The following is a 20,175-nucleotide window of genomic DNA, read 5'->3' as shown; positions in this document are numbered from 1 at the left end:
AAAGCAAATACAATGATGCATGACAAAATAAATGACCAAGCGGAGCTTATCGCTATATAACAAGATTGATTAAACATTCAAAAGTGGATTGGATTCAAAAGTGGATTTCAATTCTATTAGCAAATATATACTAAATAAAATAATCTTACTATTTTATATTTAATAATTATACTTTATTATAGTCCCAAAAAACACACATACTCATATGCTTTAATATGACATATTCCTCAGAACTAATGCAATGACTTTAATCATAGAGTAGGAATTCAGCTCTACTCATTTTGACCATCACAACTGGACTCTAAATTTTATTATTTAGGGAGAGTGGAATATTTCAACTTTATTACACATTCAGGTTTGGCTCCTAGAATATATTACTAGTATGTTCTCAAATGAAAATCCAATTTAAAAAGTTAATATTTAGTCATTAAATATTCATTAAAATTCTATAGTAACTATGTAATTTGCTTAAAAATGAAATAATTAGATAACCAAGACATGAAGAACATAAAAAAAATTAAAAATGTAACAATTGTATCAGTTTTAATTACTACTTAATAAGGTTAATAGATGAGCCCTTGGGTTGCCTTTGAACATAATTTCAATTGGCCAAGGGAAATCTAATTCATATTTCTGTATAAATCTTAGAAAATAAAATGATATATCTAACATCATCAATGTCAAAATTTTTAAAAACTATATGGAAATATTTCCAGCATTTTTGGACTATAACAGTGTCGAAATAAATCACCATACAATGAAGAAATAAGTTTATCAAATAATTGTCATTACTGAGTAGTAATTTATAATACTTCTTGAATAGTTAAGTAATTTCCTTAATTTAGATGTTAAATTAGCCTTAAAAGTAAAGACAATTTCTCATAAATATATGACTTTTAAAAATACTGTGTTCCCACAAATCACATAGAAAATAATATTAAAAAATAATAATAATCCAGTTAAGAAATGGGCAGAAGACACGAGTAGATATTTTTCCAAAGAAGACATACAGATGACCAACACACACATGAAAAGTTGTTCAACATCACTCATCATCAGGGATATATAAGTTAAAACCATGATGAGATAACCTCCTCACACCTGTCAGAATGGCAAAAATTAACAACACAGGAAACAACAAATGTTGGTTAGGATGCAGAGAAAGGGGGAACCCATTACACTGTTGGTGGGAATGCAAACTAATGCAGCCAATCTGGAGAACGATATGAGGCTCCTCAAATAGTTAAAAATAGAACTGCCCTATGATACGTCAATTCACTACTGGTATTTATCAAAAGGATACAAAAATACCGATTCAAAGGGACACATGTACTCTGATGTTTATAGCAGCATTTTCAATAATAGCCGAAGTATGGAAAGAGCCCAAATGTCCATCAACTGATGAATGGATAAATAAGATGTAGTATATATGCATGTATGTACACACACACACACACACACACACACACACACACACACACACACAGAGGAATATTACTCAACCATCAAAATGAAAGAAATCTTGCTATTTGCAACAACATGGATGGAGCTAGAGTGTATCATTCTAAGCAAAGTCAGTCAGTCAGAGAAAAGATAAATACCATATTATTTCACTCATGTGGAATATAATAGATGAAAAGATGTACATGGGTGGGGGAGAAGAAAAGAGAGAGGCAGACCACAAAACAGACTCTTAACTATACAGAACTGAGGGTTGATGGAGGGAGGTGGGTGGGCTACATGAGTGATGGGTATTAAGGAGGGCACTCGTGACGAATCACTAGAATTCTACTCCTGAAGCCAATATTATACTGTATATTAACTAACTAGAATTTGAATAAAAACTTGAAACCTAAAACTAAAACCCGTACATTTTCAGTCACAGATCATAAACTGTCATTAATATAAAAGGGGAAAGAATGATCTATAATTTTTTTTGAGAGAAGAATATGTGTGGATGTGTGCATGTATGTGAACAGGGGAGGGACAGAGGGAGAGGGAGAGAGAGAGAATCTTAAGCAGGTTCCACGCCCAGCACAGAGCCTGACATGGGGCTCGATCTCACCACCATGAAATCATGACCTGAGCTGAAATCAGGAGTTGGACACTTAACCAACCGAGTTACCCAGGTACACCATGTAAATTTTAAAAGATTTTAAAACATAATAACCTAGCACAGAGCTTGATATATATGAGATATTCCAAAAAATAATCTGAATTCCATCTAATCAAATAACCAGTCATAAAAGAATGAGTATATGAACAAATGCCAACATTACAACATACAGGCTTTTCTTTCATAAAAGCATAAATTAAGAGCACAAACCCTGAACATTTCAAGATAGAAAGAACTTCCTAAATGTTTTCCTAGCAATAAATCTAAAGCCTTTTGCAGCCTATCACTAAACACAATAAAAACTGAAATATACAAAGTGAAAGATAAAAAGATAGAAAGAAATATGTACATATATAGCATTAAGAAATCAATAGTGAGAGGCAGTGGATCTCAAAGAACTGTTAAGTTGCTTACCTTAAATTTTTAATGAAAGTTTAAATAATGTTCAGTATATAATAAAGCAAAAATGAGATTCTAAACACAGCAAATAATTTTAAGTAGAGTTGTAGGAAGAGAGTATCTAAACCTCAGGTGAAATACCCAATTAATCAAAAAACCCAATCTAATTATTTCAAGTTTTGATGCATTTTTTTAAATGTTTATTCATTTATGAGAGAGAGAGAGAAAAGAGCGTGAGGGGGGAGGGGCAGAGACAGAGGGAGACACAGAGTCCAAAGCAGGCTCCAGGCTCTGAGTTGTCAGCACAGAGCGCCACACAGGGCTTGAACCCATGAACCCGTTAGATCATGACTCAAGCTGAAGTCGGACGCTTAACCGACTGAGCCACCGAGGCGACCCTTGATGCATTTGTAGAATATGATTTCACTGAAAAATTTGTACACCGATTGATTCAATATCATAAGTATGAATTATTTTTATAAACATTCAACGTACCCTTTTTTATCAAGGGTACATACATTTTTCATGTTTTTCGAGACATAAAAATCTTATCCATATCATTACTTGGAACAAAAGTAGCACTGTTTTTGTAAAAAAAATATTCAATGGTCATTATGTTAAATACTATTAACACTTACCTGTATTTTAATAGGCCAGGAAAAGTTGCTGACATACACATAGAATGTAATGTTAGGATTGCTTCTGAAGTTAAATTTTTCATAGGAAAAACTATCTCTGTATTCCTTTATATTAGTCTTGGACACTATAGGAGTCTCCTCCCCAGATATTGTTCCAGCTAAAATGTAAATAATAAAATCAAACTGTAAATTTTCATATTAGGAAAAAAGGATATTTTAACTTAAAAATAGATATTTACTTAATTTTTATAACTACATTTATAAAAACAATTATCAAAATAAACTTCTTTAGTATTTAGAGTGACAAAGGAGAAATAAGATTAATCATAAATGTAATGGAAACAGTATAAAATTATTTTTTAAATGATACCACTGATTAAGTAAGTGCTATGGACTAGGCACTGGTGAAGAAACTTTATATTCTTCTCTAATAACAATTTTACCCCCAAGGTATTCCATCTCTTTTTTCAAATTTAAACCTGAGCCTCAGAAAGATTAAAACACTTGCCTTAATTTTATAGCTACTGAATGGTAAATTTCTCTTTGGAACTCAGGTATCCATTAGCTCCAGACACTGAATTCTTTCTATTCACTACTCCACAGAGCCTCTCAAAACAAATCAGGACATATTTCACATGTCTCAATCCAATTAAAACATAGAAAAGAAATCAATTTATTTGTCTTAACCACAAATTGAACCATCACTACTTTGAATAAATTGAAACGAGGCTATAATTTAAAACATGAGATAAATGTTCAATTAGTTAAACACATATTGCATACTCAATAAATATTTACTGAAATTAACCAAATGGAACAAAGCATTTCCAACAATCTTACCAAGCCCTCTACTTTAACAAACGGTAAAAATATTTAGAATTAGTATACTGGGCAACTGAATTAATTTCTAACTCATCACCTATTCCAAAAGCACCTGGGTTGCTGTTTTAAAAAGCAGGTTTCATGGGGTGCCTGGGTGGCGCAGTCAGTTAAGCGTCCCACTTCAGCCAGGTCACGATCTCGCGGTCCGTGAGTTCGAGCCCCGCGTCAGGCTCTGGGCTGATGGCTCAGAGCCTGGAGCCTGTTTCCGATTCTGTGTCTCCCTCTCTCTCTGCCCCTCCCCCGTTCATGCTCTGTCTCTCTCTGTCCCCCAAAAAATAAATAAAACGTTGAAAAAAAAATTTAAAAAAAAAAAAAAAAAAAAAAAAAAAAAAGGTTTCATGAACCCATCTCCCAATCTGATAAATCAAAATTTCTGAGATTTGGTTTTGGGAATCTGAAAGTTACAAGTAATTTCTTGCATGATAAAATCATCATTCTAATCTAATTGTAGAGGTTTTGTATATTTTTGTTGACAGATTTTAGAACACTTCTGGAGTCAGTTTATTATGCCAAAGTAATTTTCAAATTAGTAATACAAGTTTTCATGAATTCTTAATTAATGAAGCTCACAGTCCCAAGATTTTACTATAAGGTGGACACCACTGTAGCAAAATGTGTATATATTTGCCCAAACTTCTCATTTTTTTAACACATGTAATATAGGTTCTAGAATTGCAAAGACTATCTTACTCTTGAATTCTATGTCTCCATGATTCTACACATTAAAAGAGCATAATGACCTAAGAATACATATATTTTCTTTTCTTTCTTTCTGTTTTTAGTAGGCTCCGTGCACAGTGTGGAGCCATAGTATGGGGCTAGAACTCATGAGCCTGAGATCAAGAGCCCAAGAGCTGAATGCCCAACTGTCTGGACACCCAGGCACCCCAGAATCCACATGTTTTCTTTAAAGAGGATTCTAACACATTGTGCAACAGTATAGCTTTGATACAGAAAATAAAAATCAATAGAATTTCTTAGTATGTAAATACAAAAAAAAAGTGAGCATACTTTTTCATAATCTAACAGACAGTTTGTATTTCATCTTGGTTCTATTTTTTAAAAGTCAAAATTTTCAAGTTCTAAAACTTATTACAGAAGACATATTAAGGAGAGGGTTTTTTTTTAACCCTTTCTCAGCACCAAAGCTGACAAAGGTGTTGGTATATTTCTAAGTTTGAAAGGAATAAAAACCTATTAATTTATCAACATGCACAGAATTTGTCTTATATCAATATTAAGGTTAATAATTAAATTTATAGCTTTATGATAGTGAGTCAAATAATTGAAATCACAGTCCCAATCATTAAAGAAGTACTCTATCTTAATTAAAATCATAGCAATTCATAACAATGTCTTTTTAAAAAATTAACTGGTGTATAATATTTGGTACCCATCTAATTTAATTGAATAAGGGAAAAAGTTAAAATAATGAAACTTTATTAATAATGCTACTTATTACTTGTACCTGAACCAGCACAATTATTATGACATATAGATTTTAATTTCAATTTTTTGAATTAACAAAAAAAAGAGCATGTTAGAACATCTTCCATATACAAACAAATGTAAAAGATGTGACAACAAAATTCTCTTACCTGTTGAACCAACTGACCATGTAATGTTGAGATTAAAGTTGTTCGATGCATTAATCGAAATATCCAAATTTTTGTTTGACTACCAAGAAAGAAAATATTAGGGTTACAAAAATCAAACTACACTAAATAACATTTTATGTTTTAATTATGCCCATGCTACAGTTCACAGACTGGATACATTTTGTCAGTATTCAACCAAGTGTAGATGTCAATTACACCATTTTAATGAAAAAATATAGGTGATAAATTCAAAGGTAGTTTACAGTTTCCATTTATCTTTACTACTATAATCTAGCCTTCTGTCTGTAAGCCAGGGGAGCTGTAATTCATTGTTTGTATTTGGATTTTCTTGCTTACCTGTAGTTAATATGTAAATGGTACAGGTTTTAATTAGTCCAAAGTAATTTTACACCAATGTAAGATTGTTGTTTTATTGAAAAACTTTTTCTTAGGTATTTATTGTATTACTACACGTTAGTTTTTTACAATTTTTTTGTTTATTTTCTTTTTGAAAGAGAGAGAGAGACAGAGTGTGAGTGGGGTAGGAGCAGAGAGAGAGGGAGACACAAAATCTGAAACAGGCTCCAGGCTCTGAGCTGTCAGCACAGAGCCTGACATGGGACTAGAACTCATGAGCCATGAGATCATGACCTGAGCCAAAGTCGGACACTGAACCAACTGAGCCACCCAGGCGTCCCTTATACACACCTTTTGTAGTGAAAAAAACAAAAAACAAAAAAACATAAATTACATAAACTTGAACTCTCAGGTAAAAATGGATTAAATTAAATCTGTTGTCAAAATGTAGGAAATGAATCAATAATAAAGGCATCTATTTATTATTACCTTTTATTTAGGATATGTAGGAAGCCCTGACCACATATTAATTTCACTAACTGTTCCAAGTTGAGTATATCTTTAACTATGAATTATATTTATAAAATTTCATATAATGATATTACAAGCATTCTTAGAGGCAACTCTCATGCTTAGTTTAGCATCCTACAGTTTCAAAGAAAATGTGTTTGAGCTATTGGCTTCAACTAGACAAGACAGTAGATATAAAACAGAAAGCTGTGACATTTGGAACCAGTTGATATTTTCAGGAAACTGAAAAAGGAGAGGATGGTCAAGAGAGAAGCAAACTAAAATTATGCCTTATCTGGACCTACACATGTGATACTATGGGTAATATTATGGAAAAATGGTATTCACATTCCAGATGTTCCAAGTATAATAAAATTTCTCATGTCTTCAAAGAAGTACGTAAGTTTGTAATCACTATTAAACATTCAAGAGGCCAATGGTAAAAAATGAAATTCTGATGCACACTACAACATGGCTGAACCTTGGAAACATTAGGCTAAGTGAAATAAGCCAGACACAAAAGGACAGATATTGTATGGTTGTACATGTGAGGTACTTAGAATATACAAATTCAGAGACAGAAAGTAGAATAAAGGGGCTGTGGCAAAGGGAAGAAATGAGGAATTATTGCTTAATGGATACAGAAATTCTGTTTGGAATGATTAAAAAAATTGGTGATAGATAGTGGTGATGGGTTGCACAACACTGTAATTGTACTTAATGCCACCGAATGGTATACCTAAAAATGATTAAAATTATAAATTTTATTTTATGTATATTTTACAATGAAAAAGAAGTCAATGGTGATTACGGTGCATTTGTAAAATCTTTCTTATTACAGTGAACAATGGGGTTTCTGACATTTCTAATGTCTTGGTTAAAAAAAACACAATATAAGTAAAAAGAGGGTTATACTTAAAACATTATACTTTAAAATTCTTATTTAAAAGTCAAAACGTTAAATGTATTCCAAAGAATATAGACACTTCTTAAAATCTAAAGAATAAGGCATAACATTAAGTGAACTGTTCTACTTTTTGAGAAGAGACCCTACTTTACTGTAAAAGAAAAATTTAAGAAATTATATTATTTGTTGGCAAGTCCAATAAAATACTTTAGAGAAGCTAGCAAATGGCAAGATATATTTTGAGGTTTCATCTATTTAAAAAAACTATTAAAATATATGATATGGACTTAAAAGATAGATTAAGATATAATTAAAAAACAGCAAAAGAAAGTGACATTAGTAAGATGGTGAAATGGGAAGTCACAGCCCTTATCCTCCATAAAAACACTGATTTAACAATGTTGTATGGGCCAAAATAACTTTATGAAAGAATCAAAATCTAGTTAAAAAGTTCCAGTACCAAAGATTAATATAAAATGAAGAAGAGCCACATTATAATCAGTAAGAAGAACAATTTCACTTTACCCATTTCAGCCTCTGCCTCAAGGCAGCACTCAGCATTACAGAGAATACCTTGGCTTTGACTTCTCCCACAGGGAAGAGAGAGAATGTAGCATATATCCAACATCCCTGGACTTTCATTGCACTGCCTAAAGGATCTGTTTCTGATTTACCTCACCCAGAGCACTAAGAGAACAAGCATAGTTTGGACATCTGACAGTAGCTAAAAATAAAGAAAGTAAGTGGGTGGCTTCCTGCTGCTGGCATGGCTCCGCAAGATTAGGAGAAGGTGCACAACCTTGAGACTTCTCCTCCAGGAAGGAAGAGAATGGAATGTGCATCCAACACCATGAATTTTCTGTGTACTGCCCAAGGGGAAAAAGGCAGGCAGCTCACTACAGCCAGAATTGCCTGTGAAACTGAGAGAAGGCGTGTAACCCTAAGACTACTCCCCTTCGAAGAAAAGGAAAAGTTGTGGAACATGATTAATCACAGAAAAGGTTTCTGATGCTCCCAGTATCTTCTAGCTGGGCTGACTGGTGGTCTTTCCCTTTGAAGCCAGTCAATAAAGACTGGGAAAAGTAGTTGTTTCTTCAAAAGCACAGACACCAGTGCAAAGCTACAAGGGAAATTAAGTATGGGAGAAATATGACATAACAAAAGGAACAAAATAAATCTCCAGTAACTGACCCTAAAGAAATGGAGATCTAGAATTGTCTGCCAAATGATTCAAAATAATTGTATTAAAGAAGTAATAAGGAAGGAATAAGAGACCAAAGAAAGATAATTAAATGAAACCAAGGAAACAATATATGAACAAAATGTCAATGCAACAGACAGGGACAGAACTATAAAAAGGAACCACAGAAATTCTGGAGCAGAAGAATACAATAAATTAACTGAAAAATTCAATATATAGTTTTAATGACAAACTTGACCAAGTAGAAGAAAGAATCCATGAACTCAAATCATCTGAAGTTAACCAGCCAAAGGAACAAAAAGAAAAGAAAAAGAAAGAGTGAAGAAAGCCTAATGGACTTATGGAATACAATCAAGGAAAAAAATTATATATATATATTATATATATTATATATATAATATATATACTATATATAATAATATATAATATAATTATATATAATATATTTATATAATATATAATATAATTATATATATAATAATATAATATATAATAATAATATATTATATAATAAATATATATAATAAATATATAATAATTATATATTATATATTATATATATAAGGATCCATGATATATATATATATATATATCCATGATATATATATATCCATGATATATATATATATATATATATATATATATATATATCCATGACATATATATATATATATCCATGATATATATATATATCCATGATATATATATATATATCCATGATATATATATATATCCATGACATATATATATATATATATAGATAGATAGATAATATATATAAAAGAATCCATGAACTCAAATCATCTGAAGTTAACTAGCCAAAGGAACAAAAAGAAAAGAGAAAGAAAAAGAGTGAAGAAAGCCTAACGGACTTATGGAATACAATCAAGGAAAAAAATTATATATATATATATATATATATATATAATATTATGTATATTATATATATTATATATAATAATATATAATATAATTATATATATAATATATTTATATAATATATAATATAATTATATATATAATATATTTATATAATATATAATATAATATATAATATAATTATATATAATAATATAATATATAATAATAATATATATTATATAATAAATATATATAATAATTATATATAATAATTATATATTATATATATAAGGATCCATGATATATATATATATATAATTGATATATATGGATATATATATATATCCATGATATATATATATATATCCATGATATATATATATATATATATATCCATGATATATATATATATAGATAGATAGATAGATAGATAGATAATATATATAAAAGAATCCATGAACTCAAATCATCTGAAATTAACTAGCCAAAGGAAAAAAAAGAAAAGAGAAAGAAAAAGAGTGAAGAAAGCCTAATGGACTTATGGAATACAATCAAGGAAAAAAATTATATATATAATATATATGTATATTATATATATAATAATATATAATTATATATAATATATTTATATAATAAATAATATAATATATAATATAATATATAATATAATTATATATAATAATATATGATAATATATATTATATATAATAAATATATAATAATTATATATTATATAATATATATTTTATATATTATATAATATATATTTTATATATTATATATATTATATATATAATATATATATATATATATATAATATAGATCTTAGAGAAGAGAAAGAAAGGGGCAGAAATTTATTTATTTATAGAAATAATGGCCTAAAATGTCCCAAATCTAAGAAGTACAAACATCTAGATTCATGAAGCTGAAGAAAACAAAAGGAAGATGAACATAAAGAAATCAAATAAAATTGTTAAAGTCAGACAGGATTTTGAAAGCAAGAAGGAGTAAAGTTACTTATCATATACAAAGAATCCCTATTAAAAGTTTTGAAAGAAAAAATGTACCAAAGAGGAATACTATTCCTGGTAACACTGTCCTTAAAAAAACTTGAGACATGAAGACTTTCCTAGACAAACAGAAATTGAGGGTGCTCATCATAACTAGATCTGATTTATAAAAAAATGTTAATTGTTATAAGATCAATAACAGAGTGGAGAGAGGGGATAGACAGGTTAAGAGTATAGAGTTTTGGCATGTGGTTGAAGTTAAGTTTCATCAGCTTAAAACACTGTTTTTATTTATTTATTTGTTTTTTAGGTTTTATTTTTCATATTTGAGAGAGGGAGAAAGAGAAAGAGAGACAGAGACAGAGACAGAGTATGAGTGGGGGAGGAGCAGAGAGAAAGACACACAGAATCTGAAGCAGGCTCCAGGATCTGAGCTGTCAGCACAGAGCCCAACATGGGGCTTGAACTTATGAGCAGCGAGATCATGACCTGAGCTGAAGTCGGATGCCTACCTGACTGAGCCGCCCAGCCACCCTAAAACAGTTAAAACTATATGTAAAATTCATGATAACTACAAAGAAAATGCATACATAAGATGCACAAAAGAAAAGGAGCAAGAAATCAAAGCATACAAAGCATATCACTACAAAAAAAATCAATAAAAAACAAAGCCTTCAAGAGTGAAAAAAGGAACAACAACAACACACACATACACACACACACACACTAACTATAAGACAGACAACAATTAACAAAATGGAAATAGTAAGTCCTCTCCTATCAATAATTACTTTAAACACAAATCTATTAAACTCCCCAATCAAAAGATAAAAAGTAGACAGGTGGATTAAAAAAAAATACCCAACACTATGCTGTCTAAAAGAGACTCATTTCAGATTTATAGACACTTACAGACTAAAAGTGAGGGGATGGGAAAGGATATTCCATGCAAATAAGAAACAAAAGAGGGAAGAGGTAGCTATACTTATATAAGACAAAACAGACTATAAGTAAAGAACTTTAAAAAATTTTTTTTTTCAACGTTTATTTATTTTTGCGACAGAGAGAGACAGAGCATGAACGGGGGAGGGGCAGAGAGAGAGGGAGACACAGAATCAGAAACAGGCTCCAGGCTCCGAGCCATCAGCCCAGAGCCTGACGCGGGGCTCGAACTCACGGACCGCGAGATCGTGACCTGGCTGAAGTCGGACGCTTAACCGACTGCGCCACCCAGGCGCCCCTAAGTAAAGAACTTTAACAAGAGACAAACAAGGACACTGTATAATGATAAATGGGTCAATTCATCAGGAAGGTATAACTATACTAAATTACATATATATATGTGTGTGTGTGTGTGTATATATATATGTATATACACACACACACACACACATATACCCACTATGATAGCACCTAAATATAGAAACGAACATAGATACAACTTAAGGGGACAACAGATGGAACAGAATAATAGTAAGAGGCTCCAATAACCTCCTTTCAACAGTGGATAGAAAGAGAAAATCAATAAGGAGAAAATGGAGTCGAACAACACTACAGAACATGTACTTAACAGAGACAGAAATATAATTCCACAAAGAGCAGCGGAATACATATTCTGTTCATGTATACATGGGATAGTCTCCAAAATATATCACGTTAGGTCACAAAAAAACTCTTAACAAATCTAAGATGACTGAAAATGTATCAATTATCTTTTCTGACCACAAGGGAATTAAACTAGGAATCAATAGCAGGAGAAAAATTGGTAAGTTCAAAAACATGTAGAAATTAAATAAAACATTTCTGAACTAATGGATCAAAAAAAGAAATCAAAATGTAGTGTGTGTGTGTGTGTGTGTGTGTGTGTGTATACATATATACAAATGTGTGTGTATACACACACACACACACATATATGTGTATACACATATATTATATATATATAATGGGGTATTACATGGCAATCAAAAAGAATGAAACCTTGCCATTTGCAAGTACGTGGATAGAACTAGAGGTTTCTATGCAAAGCGAAATCAGAGAAAGACACATATCATATGATTTCACTCATATGTGTAATTTAAGATACAAAACACACACACACATATATGTGTTATATATATATGTGTGTTTTTATACCTGATATAAACACACATATATATATATATATATACATATATATGTGTGTTTATATATTTAAGATACAAAACACACACACACACACATATATGTGTAAACAAAGCGAAATCAGAGAAAGACACATATCATATGATTTCACTCATATGTGTAATTTATGTGTATGCAAAGCGAAATCAGAGAAAGACACGTATCATATGATTTCACTCATATGTATAATTTAAGATACAAAACAGGTGAACATAAGGGAAGGGAAGCAAAAGTAATATAAAAACAGGTAGGGGACAAAACATAAGAAATTCATTTAAATATAGAGAACTGAGGGTTGCTGGAGGGGTTGTGGGTAGGGGGAGATGGGCTTAAATGGGTAAGGGGCATTAACCAAGACACTTGTTGGGATGAACACTGGATATTATACATAGGGGATGAATCATTGGAATCTACTCCCTATATGCTAACTACCTGGATGTAAATTAAAAAATGAAAAATAAATAAAAATAAAAATAAAAACAATTAAAAAAATAAATTTATATAGAATCATAAAAGACCCCCAAAGCTAAAACAGTCCTGAGAAAGAAGAACAAAGCTGTAAGCATTAAGTATCCTGATTTCAAAATATATTAGAACGCTATGGTAATTAAAAATAGGGGACTGGCATAAAAACAGACATATGGTCCAACATAATAAATAGAAAGCCCAGAAATACACCCACACATACATGGTACAGTAATCATCAACGAGGATGCCAAAAATATACAATGAGGAAAGGACAGTCTCTTCAACAAGTGGTGTTGGGAAAACTGGATATCCCCATAGAGAAAATGAAATTGTATCCTAACTATCTTAGTGCACTAGAACTGTGATAACAAAAATACCATAGACTAACACATGGTCAGTGACTACAAACAGAAGAATTATATTTCTCATGCAAGTGGAGGCTGGGAATCCCAAGATAAAGGTGCTGGAAAAGTTGGTGTCTGTTGAGGCCAACTTCATAGTACATAGACAACCCTCTTCTCACTGTGCCCTCACATGGCAAAAGCAGGTGAGGGAACTCTTTAGGGCCTCTTTTGTGAGGGTACCAATCCCATTTATGAGGGCTCCACCCTCATGACCTAGTTACCTCCCACATGTCTCATTTCTAAATAGCATTACATTGAGCATTAGGATTTAACATATGATTTGGGGGCTGGAGGGGGGGAGGGGACACAAACATTCAGTCTAGAGCACTTATCTTACACCATATACAGAAAACAACTCAAAGTAGATTAAAGAGACTACGTAGGAACATGATGTCAGATAGGAGGACCCTAGGCTTGTTTCTTCCCATGAACACAACTAGATAACTATGAAATCATCATAAATACCCCAGAAATCAACCTGAAGACTGACATAACAAACGTCCCAACTAAAGGGAGAGAAGAGGTCACATCAAAGAAAGTAGGAAGTGTGGAGATGTGGTTTAGGGGAGAAAGGGATAGCAGGTGCTATAGAGGGGAGGAAGCTGTGGTCATGGAGAAGAGTGAGAGAGAGAGAGAGGAGCATGCAGGAGAACACACAAGGAGAACATTTCTACAAAGCTATTGCCTTGGAAAATGAGAGAGGCTGAATTTCATGAGTTCTTGCAACTACTGGGGCTTAAAGTCTAGAGTTTTAAAGGTCACTGGGCTTGGTGGGGATGGACCCAAAGGCCACTGGGCTGCTCCTTGAGAGAAAGCAGGCAAACAATCCAGGGAAAGTCAGCATAGAAACAGTGATCTGAAGAACACCTGGGGAATACAGCAGTAGGATTATTCTGTCTTCATGGATCTCATCTCTAACAGGCAGTGTTTATAGAGACACTTCTCCAGGAACAAAGGAACTGGCCATTTCCCTTCATTGCCCCTCAGTAGAATCACAGAGCAACCTGTGGGAAGCACACACATTGGCTGTCTAACTTGCTTATACCAAGTCCCACACCCCTACACTCTGACAGGACTGACCTTCTCAGTCAAGCTTGCCTCAGTCCCAGTGAAGCAGGCCCCTTCTCGAAGACCAGCACAAACCCCCTACCCACACCATGTCTCCCGATTAGAGTTCTGCAGGGCCTCAGTTCTAGTAGAGATGGTGTCAGGTCTCATTTCACCTAGCTAAAACTTGCCACATTCAGACCAGGGACCAAATACTTTCCACAGCAGGCAACAAGAGCCTCTACAAAAACGACTGGCCTAAAGGATATAACAGCCAAAACACAACAGCAGAGCACATTCAGCACACATCAGAAAAACTTCCTGAAGCCTCACACTCTGGACACTACATGACCTGTTATTCATAAGCCATTACTTTAAGGAGGAAGAGACCTGTCTTTTCTAACACAGAGAAGAAGGCAGAGACTTATACAAAATGCCAAGATGGAGGAATTCATCGCAAATGAAAAAACAAGATAAGGTCATGGGCAGAGATCTAAGTGAAACAGGTATAAATAACATGCTTGATGGAAACTTTAAAGCAATAATCATAAGGACGCTCACTGGGCTTGAGAAAAGTACAGAAGACATTAGTGAGACCCTTACCACAGAGATAAAAGAGTTAAAACAGAATCAATCTGAGATGGAGAGATTGGTAACAGGCTTGATGCAATGAATATCAGATTGGAAGAAACAGAAGAATGATTAGTGACCTAGAAGACAAAATATTAGAAAATGAAGCTGAACAAAAGAAAGAAGTATGCAACATGAAAGTAGACTTAAGGAACTCAGTGACTGCATCAAACATATTAACATTAGTGTTACATAAGTCCCAAAACAAGAAGAGAGAGAAAACGGGGGCAGAAAAGTTACTTGAAGAAATAATTGCTCAAACTTCCCTAATCTGAGGAAGGAAACAGACATCCAGATCCAGGAAGCACAGAGAACTTCCATAAAAATGGACAAAAGCAGACCGTACAAGACATACAAGACATACTGTAATTAATTTTACAAAATATAGTGATAAATAAAAATCTTGGGGCGCCTGGGTGGCGCAGTCGGTTAAGCGTCCGACTTCAGCCAGGTCACGATCTCGCGGTCCGTGAGTTCGAGCCCCGCGTCAGGCTCTGGGCTGATGGCTCGGAGCCTGGAGCCTGTTTCCGATTCTGCGTCTCCCTCTCTCTCTGCCCCTCCCCCGTTCATGCTCTGTCTCTCTCTATCCCAAAAATAAATAAACGTTGAAAAAAAAAAATCTTAACAGCAGCAAGACAAAAGATGTCCTTAACTTAGAAGGGAAGATCCATAAGGCTGGCTGGAAATTTCTTAACAGAAACTTGGCAAGACAGAAGGGAGTGGCATGATATGTTCAAAGTGCTGAATGGGAGAAATCTACAGGCAAGAATTCTCTAGGTCATAAAGCTTTCACTTAAAATAGAAGAAAAGATAAGGAGTTTCCAAGATGAAAACTAAAGGAGTTAGTAACCACTAAACAAGCCCTGCAAGAAATATTAAAGGGGCCTCTATGAATGGAAAGGAAAGACCAAGAGTGACAAAGATAAGAAAGAGGTAGAGAAAATCTCCAGAAACAACAACAAAAAAAGTAACAAAATGGCAATAAATACATTTCTGTCAATAATCATTTTTAATGTAAATGGATAAATGCTCCCATCAAAAGATACAACACAGGGCATCAGAATGAATAAAAAAATTTAATATCCATCAATATGCTGCCTAGACGGGACTAATTTTAGACCTAAAGACACCTGCAGATTTAAAGTGAGGGGTTGGAGAAACATTTATCACGGAAGAAGATGTCAAAGGAAAGCCAGAGTAGCAATACTTATATTGGACAAACTAGACATTACAACAAAGACTGTAACAAGAGACAATGAAGGACACCATACAACCATAAAGAGGAGAATCCAACAAGAAAATATAACAACTTTAAATATTTATGCACCCAACATGAAAGCACCCAAATATTAAAAAAACTATTAATAACAAATATAAAGGAAATAATATATAATAATACAATAATATCATGGGACTTTAACACCCCACTTATACCAATGGACAAATCATCTAAACAGAAAATCAACAAGGAAAAAATGGCTTCGAATGACACACAAAACAGAACATTCCATCATAAAACAACAAAACATACATTATTTTCAAGTGCACATGGAACATTCTCCAGAATAGATCACATACTAGGTCACAAAACAGGCCTCAACAAATATAAAAAGACTGAAATCATACCATGTATCTTTCCTGAACATAATGCTATGAAGCTAGAAGTCAACCCTAAGAAAAAAATTGAAAAAAGCACAAATACATGGAGATTAAACAACATGCTACCAAACAATGAATGGGTCAAAGAAGAAATCAAAGGAGAAATTTTAAAATACATGGAAACAAATGAAAATGAAAACAGAACGGTCTAAAACCTTTGGAATGCAGCAAAAGTGGTCCTAAGAGGTAAGTTTATAGCAATACAGGCCTACCTCCAGGAGAAAGTAAAATCTCAAATAAAAAACCCAATTTTATACCTAAAGGAGGCAGAAAAGGCACAAATGAAGGTGAAGCAGCAGCAGAAGGGAAATAATAAAGATTAGAGCAGAAATAAATGATATAGAAACTAAAAACCAATAGAACATATCCATGAAACTAGGAGCTGGTTCTTTGAAAGAATTAATAAAATTGGTAAATCCCTAGTGAGATATATCAAAAAGAAAAGAGAAAAAAAAAAACCCAAATAAATAAATCACAAATGAGAGAAAAGAAGTAACAACCAACACCACAGAAATTCAAACAATTATAAGATAATAATATGAAAAACAAATTGAACAAACTAAGAAACTGATAAAATCCAGAAACATATAAACTATCAAAACTCAGAAAGGAATAGAAAATGTGAAGAGACCAACAATCAGCAAAGAAACTAAGTCAGTAATCAAATACCTCCCATCAAATAAAAGTCTAAGAACAGATGGTGAAGTCTACTAAACACTTAAAAGAGTTAATACCTACTCTTAAAAAAATATTCCAAAAAATAGAAAAGGAGGAAAACCTTCCAAATTCATTTTATGAGGCCACCATTACCCTGATACCAAAACCAGATAAAGACAAAAGAGAGAACACAACAGGCCAATATCTCTAATGAACAGAGATGTAAAAAGTCTCAATAAAATACTAGAAAACTGAATCCAACAATACATTCAAACAATCATTCACCATAATAACATGGAATTTACTCCTGGGTTTCAAGGGTGGTTGAATATTTGCAAATCAATCAATGTGATACATTACATTAATAAAGCAAAGGATAAAAATCATATGATTATTTCAATAGATGCAGAAAAAAACATTTGACAAAGTACAATATCCATTCATTATAAAAAGCCCTCAAAAAGTATGTTTAAATGGAATATACCTCAACATAATAAAGGCTACATATGAAAAATCCACAGCTAATATCCTCCTCAATGGAGAAAAACTGAGGCCTTTTCCTCTACAGTCAGCATACGTACATCTCACCACTCTTTTTTAACAAAGAACTCGAAGTCCTAGCCACAGCAATCAGACAACAAAGAAATAAAAGTTACCCAAATCAGCAAGGAAGAAGTAAAACTCACAACTTGCAGATGACATGATACTGTACATAGAAAGCCTGTAAGATTCCACCAAAAAAATTGCTAGAACTGATAAATAAATTCAGTAAAGTTGCAGGATACAAAATCAATATACAGAAATCTGTTGTATTTCTATACATCAATAAGGAAGCAAGCAGAAAGAGAAATCAAGGAATTGATCCCATTTACAAATGCACCAAAACCATAAAATACCTAGGAATAAACCTAAGCAAAGAAGTAAAAGGTTTGTACTCCAAAAACTATAGAACACTTTTGAAAGAAATTAAAGATGACACAAAGAAATGGAGAAACGCTCCATGCTGATGGATTAGAAGAAAAATTGTTGTTGAAACGTCTATACTACCCAAACCAGTATACACATTTAATGCAATCCTTATCAAAATGCCACCAGCGTTTTTCACAGAACTAGAACAAACAATCCTAAAATGTGTATGGAACCACAAAGACCCCTAAAAATTTTGAAAAAGCAAAGCAAAGCTGGAGGCATCACAATTCCACACTTCAAGTTATATTACAAAGCTGTAATCATCAAGACAGTATGGTACTGGCACAAAAACAGAAACACAGATAAATGAAACAAAATAGAAAACTCAGAAATGAACTCACATTTATATGGTCAACTATTCTTCGACAAAGCAGGAAAGACTATCCAATGGAAAAAAATCTCTTCAGCAAATGGTGAAGGGAAAACTGGATAGGATAGTCACATGCAGAAGAACGAAATTGGACCACTTTTCTACACCATATACAAAAATAAGTTCAAAATGGATAAAGGACCTAAATCTGAGACAGGGAACTATCACAATCCTAGAGGAGAGCACAGGAAGTATTCTCTTTGACATCAGCACTAGCAACTTTTACTAGATATGTCTCCTTACGAAAGGGAAACAAAAGCAAAAATAAACTATTGGGACTTCATCAAGATAAAAAGCTTCCGCACAGCAAAGGAAAGAATCAACAAAACTAAAAGGCAACCTACTGCAATGGGAGAAGATATTTGGAAATGACACATCTGATAAAGGATTAGCATCCAGAACTTACCAGAGTCAACACTCCAAAATTAATAATCCAGTTAAAAAACAGGCAGAAGAAATGAATAGACATTTTTCCAAAGAAGACATAGATGACCAACAGACACCCGAAAAAATGCTCAGCATCATTCACCATCAGGGAAATACAGGTCAAAACCATGATGAGATACCTCCTCACACCTGTCAGAATGGCTAAAATTAACAACACAGGAAAGAACAGATGTTTGTGAGGCTCCAGAGAAAGGGGAACTGTTACAATCTTGGTAGGAATTCAAACTGATACAGCCACTCTGGAAAACAGGATGGAGGTTTCTCAAAAAGTTAAAAATAGAACTACCTTATGATCCAGCAATTGCACTACTAGGTATTTACCAAAAGGATACAAAAATTCCAATTCAAAGGGATACATGAACCCTGATGTTTATAGCAGCATTATCAATAATAGCCAAAGTATGGAAAGAGCCTAGACGTCCACTGACTGATAAAGGGATAAGGTAGATGTGGTATACCTATACAATGAAATATCACTCAGTCATCAAAAAGAATGAAATCTTGCCATTTGCAACAACATGGATGGAGCTATAGTGTATTATGCAAAATAAATAACTCAGAGAAAGACAAACACCATATGATTTCACTCATGTGGAATTTGAAAACAAAACAGATAAACATGGGGGGGGAGAAGAGAGAGAGGCAAACCAGAAAACAGACTCTTAATTATGGAGAACAATCTGAGGGTTACTGTAGGGGAGGTGGGTAGGGGGATGGCTTAAATGGTGGTGGGTATAAAAGAGGGCATTTATTGTCATGAGCACTGGGCGTTGTATTTAAGTGATGAATTGCTAAATTCAAGTCTGAAACTAACATTACACTGTATGTTAACTAATTGGAATTTAAATAAAAATGAAAATGGACACAGGAACTGAAGAGACT

General features: G+C 33.0%; 1 protein-coding gene across 2 annotated transcripts in view; it reads right to left on the bottom strand.

Moving 5' to 3' along the window:
* Positions 1-20,175, bottom strand: part of ATRNL1 (attractin like 1) — a 772,750-nt gene that overhangs the window by 463,227 nt on the left and 289,348 nt on the right. For both annotated transcript variants that reach the window (XM_025917756.2, XM_086680957.1), the window contains exons 23-24: positions 5,634-5,712; positions 3,154-3,311 (exon numbers count right to left, since the gene is read on the bottom strand). In XM_025917756.2, the coding sequence (XP_025773541.2) occupies positions 3,154-3,311; positions 5,634-5,712 (237 nt within the window). The remainder of the gene's footprint in view (positions 1-3,153; positions 3,312-5,633; positions 5,713-20,175) is intronic.

The sequence above is a fragment of the Puma concolor genome, chromosome D2, assembly GCF_028749965.1.
Source record: "Puma concolor isolate L17-30 chromosome D2, mPumCon1.1.hap2, whole genome shotgun sequence".
Classification (NCBI taxonomy): domain Eukaryota; kingdom Metazoa; phylum Chordata; class Mammalia; order Carnivora; family Felidae; genus Puma; species Puma concolor.
The sequence above is the reverse complement of the archived record's forward strand: the minus strand, read 5'-3'. Positions and strand labels throughout refer to the sequence as shown.